The sequence below is a fragment of the Octopus bimaculoides genome, chromosome 20 (genome assembly GCF_001194135.2).
Source record: "Octopus bimaculoides isolate UCB-OBI-ISO-001 chromosome 20, ASM119413v2, whole genome shotgun sequence".
Classification (NCBI taxonomy): domain Eukaryota; kingdom Metazoa; phylum Mollusca; class Cephalopoda; order Octopoda; family Octopodidae; genus Octopus; species Octopus bimaculoides.
Window position 1 is genome coordinate 9,700,617 of NC_069000.1, and position 12,024 is coordinate 9,712,640.

At 36.8% G+C, this 12,024-nt stretch overlaps 3 protein-coding genes across 5 annotated transcripts in view; 1 reads left to right on the forward strand and 2 right to left on the reverse strand.

Annotated features, from left to right (window-relative positions):
• Positions 1-2,934, reverse strand: part of LOC106882977 (cytosolic beta-glucosidase) — a 10,025-nt gene extending 7,091 nt beyond the window's left edge. Inside the window, exons 1-3 of the mRNA XM_014933825.2 lie at positions 2,693-2,934; positions 1,085-1,210; positions 469-599 (exon numbers count right to left, since the gene is read on the reverse strand). Of these exons, the coding sequence (XP_014789311.1) occupies positions 469-599; positions 1,085-1,187 (234 nt within the window). The 5' untranslated portion in view covers positions 1,188-1,210; positions 2,693-2,934. The remainder of the gene's footprint in view (positions 1-468; positions 600-1,084; positions 1,211-2,692) is intronic.
• A 423-nt stretch (positions 2,935-3,357) lies between these two features.
• LOC106882983 (NAD-dependent protein deacylase) lies at positions 3,358-10,679 on the forward strand. The gene is made up of 9 exons (XM_014933832.2): positions 3,358-3,777; positions 4,880-5,038; positions 5,279-5,377; positions 6,506-6,632; positions 6,891-6,978; positions 7,944-7,997; positions 8,110-8,233; positions 9,467-9,582; positions 10,009-10,679. Exons 1-9 carry the CDS (start codon positions 3,673-3,675, stop codon positions 10,082-10,084), a joined length of 948 nt encoding a protein of 315 aa, XP_014789318.1. The 5' UTR covers positions 3,358-3,672; the 3' UTR covers positions 10,085-10,679.
• The window catches only part of LOC106882984 (protein IMPACT), a 13,621-nt gene continuing 8,658 nt past the window's right edge, over positions 7,062-12,024 (reverse strand). The window contains exons 11-12 of one of the 3 annotated variants that reach the window (XM_052975222.1): positions 11,926-12,004; positions 7,062-8,044 (exon numbers count right to left, since the gene is read on the reverse strand). In XM_052975222.1, coding sequence (XP_052831182.1) covers positions 11,960-12,004 — 45 coding nt within the window. In that variant the 3' untranslated portion in view covers positions 7,062-8,044; positions 11,926-11,959. Of the gene's footprint in view, positions 8,045-10,642; positions 12,005-12,024 lie in introns of those variants that run through there. The other 2 variants (XM_014933833.2, XM_014933834.2) reach the window with 2 other exon arrangements.

Below are 12,024 nucleotides of genomic sequence, written 5' to 3' on the forward strand. Positions count from 1 at the left end.
ATCCTGGTGTAGCCATCTGGTTTCACCAGTCCTCAGTCAAATCGTCCAACCCATGCTAGCATGGAAAGCAGACGTTAAACGATGATGATGATGATGATGATGATATTAATGGTTACTGCCATATTATTATCTTCATCACTACCACCACCATTGCCATAGTCAATGCTCCCACTATCACTGCCATCATCAACATCACCACCACCACCACCACCATCAAACTGTCATCACAACCAACATCACTGGCACCACTACTACCCTCACCACCACCACTGCTATTCCTCTGTCAACCACTATCACCATCATCTTTGTCACCACTATCAGCAACATCACTAACCACCACCGCCACCATGACTACCCCCAGTATCACTCACTTCATGACCACCATCACTACAACCATCCTCCCACTGCTACTGGTGGCACAATGGTGACAGTAGTTAGTATGTACCAAATAAACATGTCCATACTTACACCAAGGTTCTTCAGAAGTGAAACATCCTCCATATATCTGTGGTAGCTGTCACATGAGATGTCTGCTGTTGAATTGTCAATAATGTTTCCTGAAATGTGGCAGAATGTATCCCAGATGCTACGGCCTCGACCTAATAATGATAATAATAATAATAATAATAATAATTAATAATAATAAATAATATTAATAAATAATAATAATAATAATAATAATAAATAATATTAATAAATAATAATAATAATAATAATAATAATAATAATAATAATAATAATAAATATGATAAAAGCACCCACTACACTCTTGGAGTGGTTGGTGTCAGGAAGGGCATCCAGCTGTAGAAACTCTGCCAGATCAGATTGGAGCCTGGTGTAGCCATCTGGTTTCACCAGTCCTCAGTCAAATTGTCCAACCCATGCTAGCATGGAAAGCGGACGTTAAACGATGATGATGATGATGATGACCCAATCATGCAACAGGTTGCACTGGGTTACATGTTACCAGTTAGTGCTCGACAGCAATCCGACCCAATGCACACACATCCAGTAAAATCGAAAGAAGATAGAAAAATAATGTAAATTAAAACGAATATGCCGTCGGCACTTTTACTTCACTCACCATCTTCAGTGGCACCTCCTTCAATCTGGAAAGCTGAGGTAGCTGCACACCACTTGAAGTGCTCAGGGAATGTTCCATATATGAAATTCTCTTCTTCTGACATGTCAGGTGATATAGTCCAGCACACTGAAAGCAGAACAATATAAAGCTGATTATTTCTGTACTGGAAACATATTTTGTAGGATTATGAAGAAATACTTCAGCTCCCCAAAAGCTACTAACTCTTGGCAAAACTCTAGTAAGGCCCACGATAGAATACTGTTCACATATCTCAGATGGTGATGAGCTGTTGCTATACAGCTGACACTCCATCAGTTATGATGAGACAGGTTCCAGTTGATCTGATCAATAGAACAGCTTGTTCATGAAATTAATATGCAAGTAGCTGAGCACTCCACAGATATGCACACACTTAACATATGAATAGTTCACAGGGAGATTCAGCGTGACACAGAATGTGATAAGGCTGACCATTTGCATTACAAGCACAATGCATTTTTGCCAGCTGAGGGAGATAGAACAATGTGAAATAAAGTGTCTTGCTCAAGGAGACAATGCACCACCAGGTATTGAACTCATGACCCTACAATCATGAGCTGAGTAACTTAACCACTTAGTCATGTCCCTTCACTGCTGCTACATACAGGTGTCCTAGATCACAGCCAAAAAATGAGCCTTCTGATTGACTAGCAGGAATTTGCTTGCCAACATTCTTTAACTTCAGGCCCACAGATATACCATTTCCTCTCTCTGCCTTTTGCCTTTTAAACAACAACAACAACAACAACAACAACATCAATGGTCTGTGCTACATGGAGCTAGCTGGTCATATGCCCTGCAACTCAGGCATTGGAATTCTTTCACAAGATCAAAAAAGTGTGGACAGTTCTACTCAAGCCCTCACCAAAATAATCAAATCACTGCCTGGGTTATCCAATGGTTTGGTTCATACTTACAGTTAACCAATTGCCATTTGTTCGTCACATTTCGACAAATCTACTGGAGATGGAGGTACATTAATAGGAATAGGTAGTAGATACAACTGGATATAAGTCCTTAGTTGGAACCTTGCACAATGGTGACCCTCAAGTGATAGCTGTTTTGGTATGAAAATTTCACAGGTATTTATCAGGTCACTTGCTATGCAAGTACATCTCCATATATATATACACACACACATATATATACATACATATATATATATATATATATATATATATATATATGAATAATAATAACAAATGGAGCAAAACGCATATAAACAAAAGTTCCTTTAATTCCTACATATGTTTCAAAATATATGTGCACTCTACTCCAAAGAAGTAAGAGGTGCTGGAATTGCTGCCGTCGACTTCACTTTTCATCCTTTCAGAGTTGATGAATTAAATGCCAGTCAAGTACTGAATTCGATGTAATCGACTTTCCCGTCTCACAATTTTAGGCTTAGTGCCAATAGTAAAAGAATTAAAAAAAAAATAACGATAAGAATAAGAAGAAAAATACAAGATAGGGAAACACGAGAATCAGAGGCAAATATACATATAAGATAGATAGAAGAGAAATAAAATGGGCGGGGGTGATAGAATAAAACTGTGTAAGAGTTGTTACCTCAAGAATTTAACTTATAATAACTTCTGTGCTGACAGCGAACTAGTAAGAGGTGTTTTAAAAAGATTGACCTTTTAAGTTACACGTGACAGTTTCATTCAATAAATAGATATATCAACAGAGAGGGACGGGGAGGGGGGGTAAAAAGACAATAAAAAAGTTGTAAAAACAAATCCGTAAAGTATAGATGTGAGGTGAAATGTCAAATCAAAACAAAAGTATGATATTGAGAGCACCTTGCTAAGGAAGACAACTCTAATAATTACAGAATCACACAAGAAATATTTCTGTTTCACTCCTGTGACCGGGTGTTGAGATTTAGTGCTCGGGGTTATGTGGGGGTTGATCGTGTGAATTTTCCGAGCCCTCTCCCCACCCCGTTTGTCAGCGCGCATTTTTTCCTTCATATTTCTTTCATATACGGTGCATTTCAACTGCTACACTATTTTTTTTTCAATTTTTCCGCCGGGTGTGGATCTAGATATATTTTTTTTTACTTCAATATTTGAAATATAAACCCAGCAGTTTGTATTCTTTTTTGCCCCCAAAATTTCCGGAGACCTAAAATTGTTCACAAAAATAATTTTTTGCTAAAACAGGAATATTTTTACACAATAATAATTTTTATTCAATCTCTTTGTCAGAGTCTTTTCTATTTTTTTTCGAGCTCAGGAAAAAAAAAATGAAAAAAATTTTTCCGAACCCTGTTTGGTGACCACTTCAATATTATTTTAATTCATTGAAATAATATCCCCTCAATATCCCTTCAATATTGTTTTTATTCATTGAAATAATATCCCATCTCATACACGAAAGAACAAATGACCCGCCTCTTAATCCGGGTGGAATATTCTTGCTTCTTCACCGGTAATGAAGTCAATAAGAGTGGCCTATCCTGACGACATTTAGTCGTAGGTGTTTGTTTTCAGTTCAGCTTATTGGCCTGTTAAAAATACGGAAGACAAAAATAAACCAAACGAATGCTGTTTCTAGCTCGCTCAACGACTCTTTCTAAACGTTGCCGGAGTTCTCTTACCTGGAACCGTGCTGTCAGCAAACTATTGGCTTCAATCACACCCGTGACCGTGAGTTTGACACTTACCTCTGTTTACTAAAGCTAAACACTAACATTCTCTGCTTTCTTTTATATAGTTTTAAGAATATACATAAATAGGGATTATAATATGTGTGTGGTGACACATATACGCGTGTTTATACATATTTACGAGTGTGCATTTATGTTTCCACACACACCTCCGACACGCTTGCATCCTCTGTCGAAGGAGGAAGCTTGCAAAGTATGATGTATTCGTTGTTACATGTTTATTTACTGAACCATTCATAGTTGTCACGTAAAATATATATATATAACAGGAAACTGCAGTAATCTCACTTGTTTACATATTCACTTAAGTTTACACTAGAATTTGCAATTTGTCCTTGCGGAGTCGATAAGTATTTGGAATCACGTTTCCTTGTATTCATTATCTTTGAGGTCTGTCTTTGGGTGCAATGTGAAGATCTGTTAACACAATATTAAGCGATTGTCCGTAGTGAAGCGAATTACTGATGTCGGTGGGATTGCCTACACAGCACATCTCTTGATATCTTGTTGGGATCTGTTCGTTACTTGACAAAGACTTCCTCTGTTTATAAATCTTCTGAAGGTAACATTTCACTTAGTTTCCTTCCTTTGTTAGAATTAAAAGATTGCAGGCATGCTAGTTTGTTCTTCCAATACAGAGGGGTGTTAGACCATAAAGAATGACACCTTTATTGGCGAAGGTAAAGAATACGTACGCCACCCGTTTACAGCTGTTAGGTTTAGGGTTAGGATTGCGCCGGAAACGGGTGGTGTGCGTATTCTTTACCTCTGCCCCTTTGTCTGACTGTTTCTCCTGTCCTCCATACGAAAATCAGTGGAGACTGAATATTTTTGAAAGCGAAAACTGGGAACCTTACAAAGTAGTTAGCTTAAACTTTTATAACCTTGATGGAAACTCTTAATATATTTCTTGTCTTCCTTGAAAATCCACTTCCCTAACACCACACGTGTATGTCATCGTTACCACCCTCGCCTGTGCCTCCAAATGATTAGGGGGCTGAATTTATGATTTAATTAATCCATTTATCTGTATAATGTATGACATACACTGATGCTCGATATTAACCATTGCTTCTTTTCAGATGCCAAACCAACGCCCTAGTTCTGATCTGGCAGCTTTTCGTGATATCTTTGGTAAAGCAAAGAAAATAGTCATATTAACAGGTGCTGGAGTGAGTGCAGAGAGTGGTGTACCAACGTTTCGAGGCCCTGGTGGCTTTTGGAGAAAATGGCAAGCTCAGGTAAGTGTCAGTTGTTTCATGCATACTTATTATATGTAAAGTTGATGCCATTTAGATTTACATTCAGAATCTTGAGGGATAAGGCTAAATGCTATGAAGTAATTTATCTGAACTTCTACTGTCCTAGCCATGTCCACTATCTTTTAAATATTTTGCATTGGAACTGACTGAGTTGTATATAATTATTTAAGAATTCAGCACCTTTTAGCATCCATCTAAAGTTTTCTTTCTTCCATTCAGGATTTGGCTAGTCCAACAGCATTTGCCAGAAATCCATCGTTGGTCTGGGAATTCTACCACTATCGGCGCGAGTTGATGGCTAACAAGCAGCCAAACAAGGTAAAGTGAGTTGTTGACGCTATTGAGTCCCAGGTCATCCCTGATTGAACAAACTTATGATTTGTGGGAGCTGTACTCCATGGTTTATTTTAGCTAAGTCTTGTAAGGGACTAGCAACTGATCAGAGTTGAACTATTTTGTGGCCTTGAAAGAGAAAAGATAATCTTTGCAGTGCAGTTTTAGCCATTATCTGTATTCTTTTTTGTTTTTTTTTAAGGAGAGGGCATGATTTGAAAGATTTGGATGCTACCTATAGTAAGCTTCTCATATGTAGGAGATGAAGAAAAGTAAGGTCCATTGGATGTGTCGTGTTGATTTCAACACTAAACTGAGTATGAGTAAGTTGAGCATGTGACTTGATATTAAAGACCGAGATGTGCCACAGGAAAGGCAGATACATTACGTGTTTGGGTATGGATGTATATTGTGAATACATGACATACTGAATAAAAAAAAAATACCTTGAGACTGATAGTGAAATTTGCTCAAAGCAAAAGTCAATACGCAAAATGGGGACAGTTAGTAAAGTCAGATCAAGGACCCGTAAGTATCACAGATAAGATTGAGACAAATGTTAATATCTTGCATGTGGACCCATCCAGCTCATTTGCTATGGAAAAAGAGATGTTTAAGCAGTGACGGTGATATATTGTGGCCTTTTATCATTGAAATATATATGTATTAAATTGATACTCATGCCTTTGTATACTTGTTCAGCTAAGAACTTGCCATATTGTTTTCTCTTGATCTCAATTATGGAAGTGTATTGAAACCCTTTGTCTGGTTGCAACTTTAAAAAACTATTTTCAAAATTGTTTAACTCTTTTTATATTAACTTGCCCTGAGACTGCCTCTGGTTCTATGAAACAAACTTCCTGTTTTACAATGATCTAAATTTAAAACTATCAAAATTTCTTGTTAATTAATAATTATTAATAAATGATAATTCTTGTTAATTAATAATTATTAATAAATGAGATTTTACTAAATTCTTCATTATTTTCAAAATTAATTGAAATAAAGACACTTTTCTAACAGAAATATGGCAACAAAAGATTAAAAGCATCATATTCAATTTTGTCCTTGTTGAATATTTTAAACACAACTTTTCTTCCAACTCTTGTTTAGGCTCATATTGCCATTGCTGAGTGTGAGCAACGTTTGGCAAAACAGAACCGTATAGTATCTGTGGTCACTCAAAATATAGATGGACTCCATCGTAGAGCAGGTTCCACAAATATCATTGAACTTCATGGTGAGTTGCTTCATCTTTTCTTTTCTGTATCTTTCTCATTTCAAAAAATTTATTTCATAGCACATAAATGTTTTCTGGAATCAATAAAATAAAGCCTCAGTTAGGTACTGAGATCTTTGGTATCAACTAAATTCCTCTCCTTAAAATTGCTGGCTCTGTGCCTATATGAAAAACAATTATTTCATATTAATTTACCGAACAGATGTACTTATGAAAAATCTCTATTTGATTGAAATGTTTCTTCTTTGTTTACTAAAGGTAACTTGTTCAAGACAAGGTGTACTAACTGTGGAGAAGTTGCTGTGAACAATGACAGCCCAATTTGTGAGGCTTTGGCTAACAGAGGGTAAGTAACTTACTTTTTTGTTATGGAAACCTATAAGTGTCAGTTATATATTGCATGTAAAATGATAAGTTGTAAACAAGAGAAACTAAACCATACCATTTATAAGCCTACGTGGTCAGAATTGAAGATATAACTCCTTCCATCACCACCACCACCTCATTCAATTAACTATAAACATTTTCATGTAATTTTCCCAGCTAAAGCAAGGGTTAGCCCACAACAGTTCATTATGGTTCTCCTTTGGTGATAGGATTTTCTGGTCAGATGCCTTTCCTGTTGCTAACTGTTTTAGTCACCTCATACAACATATCAAGATAACCACATGGAAATCTTAATTTCAAGTTTTGGCACAAGACCAGCAATTTCAGGCCAGGGGATTAAGTCGATTACATCAACTCCAGTACTCAATCCTCGTGTCAGGTGCAGAAACAAATGTTGTAATTTGCAATTGAAACCTGTTTTTTGCCAACTTTGTGTTATGTATGTATGTATATGTGTGTGTCTTCTATAGCTCCAGGTTGACCAAAGTCTCAAGTGGATTTGGTTAATGAAAACTGAAAGAAGTCTATTGTGTGTGTGGTAGTGTCTCCTTGCCTTGACATCATGTGATAGTTGGAAGTAAATGTCTCTATCATACAAGCTGGATCCTTCATTTCCAGTCTTCCATGAAAGGCATGTCTGGTGATGAGGCAACTGTTACCTCACTTGGAAATGGGTGAGGGTTTGCAACATGAAGATGTTCCGGTTATAGAAAATCCAGCTCTACAAAATTCTGCCTGATCCATGCGAGTGCATGGTAAACCAATGATATATATATACACACACTCCAAATCTCTATATATCTATCCATCCTGACTGTAAAACATTGTTCAAAATTAAGTCAGTTTAAATCAAATACTATTCTGTCCAAGTTTTGATGATATTTGATGAAGTATTGATGATATTTGCTTTTCCTTTGCATGTAGATCTCCTGATCCATCTGCAGAAGATGCTAGAATCCCTAAAGAACTTCTTCCACGGTAAGTCAATTGAATTATGAGTTTTTGATGTTGTTTAACCCCAGCGACTGAAACAAAAAGTAAAAGATATGTATAATAAAGAATTCTGTATTTGTGGTTTATCTTTTTTTAGGTGCAAAACATCCAGTTGTAAAGGTCTTCTTCGTCCTCATGTCGTTTGGTTTGGAGAAAGTCTTGACCAGAATGTCTTGCTGCAAACTGAAGAGGTTCTGGATTCATGTGATCTTTGCTTGGTTGTAAGTATTGCTCTTTTTTTTTTATGTGAAACTTCATCATCATCGTTTAACGTCTGCTTTCTATGCTAGCATGGGTTGGACGATTTGACTGAGGACTGGTGAACCAGATGGCTACACCATGCTCCAATCTGATTGGGTAGAGTTTCTACAGCTGGATGCCCTTCCTAACGCCAACTACTCCCAGTGTATAGGGGGTGCTTTTACGTGCCACCGGCTGCTGTACTGTCCTGGTTGATCAATAGACAAGCTCGTTTGTTTTAACTTTTAAAATTGGATATTATTGATCATAAGGTTGTCTAATGAGAGCTACTGGGGTTAAGCGTGATCAAAAGTGCTTAAGTCCAAATCATTGTCTTTGTTTAATCCTTTAGCATTCAGATTACTTTGTTAAATGTAATGCTTTTTCATTCTCATTGTTTTTATAGATGTTTTCAATCTAGTTTGGATTCTTTGCCATGTTGATTGCAAAGAATTCAAATTTGATGGCAACGAATCCAAACTAGATCGAAAACATCTATAATTAAACATACATTATCTCATACCTTTCAAAATTTGATGCTATGATTGTATATTTTTAGAATGGCATTTGAAGGGTAGGCGTGAGAGGCTGGATAGAACATAAAACAGGTACACATTTGGGTTGGATATGGCAGTGTTTAAATGCTAAAGGGTTAAGGCATAATATCATCATCATCATCGTTTAACGTCTGCTTGCCATGCTAGCATGGGTTGGACGATTTGACTGAGGACTGGTGAAACCGGATGGCAACACCAGGCTCCAGTCTGATTTGGCAGAGTTTCTACAGCTGGATGCCCTTCCTAACGCCAACCACTCAGAGAGTGTAGTGGGTGCTTTTACGTGTCACCCGCACGAAAACGGCCACGCTCGAAATGGTGTCTTTTATGTGCCACCCGCACAAGCCAGTCCAGGGGCACTGGCAACGATCTCGCTCGAAAATCCTACAGGATCCAGTCAGGCGGTACTGGCAACGGCCACGCTCAAAATGGTGCATCTCATGTGCCACCCGCACAAGAACCAGTCCAGGGGCACTGGCAACGATCTTACTTGGCTTGCCGGGTCTTCTCACGCACAGCCCATTTCCAATCCATGAATAAATAATCCTGGTTACAAAATGCTTCCTTTCCTTGACAGAAGGGTGTAATTTGAGGGAGATTTGTCTATTCATAGATGTATGAATACCACATTAAATATATATTTTCTCTTTCTTCCAGGTTGGTACTTCATCAATTGTCTACCCAGCTGCCATGTATGCACCAATGCTAGCAGGCCGAGGAATTCCTGTTGCAGAATTCAACACTGAAGAGACTCCAGCCACAAACTCACTAGGGTGAGAACCCTGTTTCTAGTTCTTGTGATTTATTGAATGTACAGCTAAGGAGAGAGAAGATATGAAATAGGGGCCCATGCCAGTGTCATGTAAAAAGCACTCAGTACACTGTAAAGTGGTTAGCGTTAGGAAGGGCATCCAGCCTTAGAAACCATGTCAAAACCTTAGGTCAGTCCTGATGTACTTTTGACCATCTCTTCTTTTATTCAGACCTAGCCTGTTTAGGACTACCTTACCCACTGTCTTATTTTCTTTTTGTGATGTATGTGATTTGAGGGAGATTTGACTGTTATTTCTTGCATGTCAAATGACCATGTAAACTTGTATTACCATATCTTGTATACCATTGCTGAAATTAAATACCAAATATATATTTTGTTCATTATATCCTTTTTTTCTTTCTTTCTTTCTTTCTTATCTCTGCAGCTTTCACTTTGAAGGTCCAGCTGGATCTACCTTGCCACCAGCCCTGGCAAAACATGAAAATGAACCAGAAGACTAAGCTGAAAGAACACAACCACCACTACTATCTTTGTAGGAGAGTTGGTTAAGTTCATTTGCCAGAAGGGTAGAACTCTTTCAGATCTTGCCTTCAGCCCAAGGGATAACAATACTCATATTTCTGTTTCCACTTTCACATGAAGTACAACAGCCAGAATTGTTATCTGCTCTCATTCCTCACAGCAAATGAATTTATCCAACTCCTCTTTTGAGTAATTTTTGCCAACATAGACCAGAACCAATTTCCTTGAATCTTGAATTTGTTCTCTCTTCAACAGCCGCATTTATAATTTATTTAAGGCTATCTCTCTCTCTCTCTTTTTCTTTCGCTCGCTCTCTCTCTCTCCTTTCTCTCTCTCTATATATATCTAATCTAAGGTCCAATCTGTATATGTATCAATAAGAATTTAAGATCCTATATTTATAATTTAAGGATATGTATAGTAAGTATCTGAAATTGCAAACAAAGCATGAAGTGTTTCGGTAAGAAATTATTTCTTTCTGCAATATAAATGACATTTTTAATATATATGAACTGAAAAAAAAAACAACCAACCAATTCTTGAAATAATGTAATAAATATTTTTTGGAAAGAATCTTGACTTTTATTAATGAATTCCAAGAAAATATGGTTTATTTGCCCAGAATTCAAACATGCAGCTATCTGAATTTTATTTTATTTTTTCCCAAATAAATATCTTTTGAAATATTTTTTACAAATTTTTCCCATTTTTGCATAATTGTGTCTCCTAGATTTGGAGTGATTTGGAGAATAGAACGCCTTTTCTATTTCAGATGTTTTAGAATAAAATTGCATAACATAAGTATCTGTACACTGTAAGGGTTTCCTCCGTGGAAACTAAAATGAATTGAGAAATAGGGATGAAATTTGGGGACAACGGGGTAGAAGAAAAAAAATTACCAGTATGAATACAGCACTGAATTGAAACAGTTTTATCTTCCATTTATGGCTGATTCATAAAATAGCAGTTGAAAGGTAAATAGTTTCCACAGTTCTGAAAGCAGTACAGACCAGTTTTCTTAATGTTCTTAGCATCATAAAGGTAGCTGAACAGTAATCTATAGATCTTTACATTTCTTTTTTACAAAGTACATGTCTTTATTTACAAACGTATCTATTTTCACTGATCTATAGAATCAGTGTACTGTACTAAGATGTCCAGAGTTGGAACAAGAGATTGGCATGACCGTGTGGACACCAGTGATTTGGTGCAGCTGAATGGACATTCAACTGGTTTCGGTGACTCTACGTTTTGGCACTGGAGGCAAATGAATGTGTGCTGAAATATACACACATATATATAGAGAGAGAGAAGGGGGTACTTTACAATTTATTTGTTGAACACAACATAAACACTTTCCCTCTCTCCATATACATAAACAGAAAATTAGAAACATTAAAACGTCTGATGATGAATCAGTCAGTATCAAATTGGCAAAGCCAAATATGTGGCACCAAAACGGCCATGCCAAAACACTTCTTCGTATCTGTCCAGAGTTTATATTCAAGTAGGTGCCGTTCCTTTTAAATGTTGGCATTGCCCAACAAAACATTTTGATTTATATCAACAGTAGATATGTTGAAAAATAGGAAAGAATCTGGGAGAGAGAGAGAGACAACAGTACCATTTGAAAGAGCACCACTTGAAATGTGTATAAAATATATATATATATATATATATATAAATTAAATAAAAAACAAACAAACAAACAGGATTCCTTTCCACATGAAGTGGTTGGGTATCACTTAAGGCAGCCAGATAGCATTGGTATGATAAAACCAAGAGGGGATAAAGGAAAACAAAAATTCAAAATTCTCACATTTTCTGTTTTCTTGAAAATGTGTTTTAAAACATTACTTTGTCTTCTTTGATTTTCGTGAATGCTTATTTTCATTCTGCTTGAGGAATTAGAAAAAAA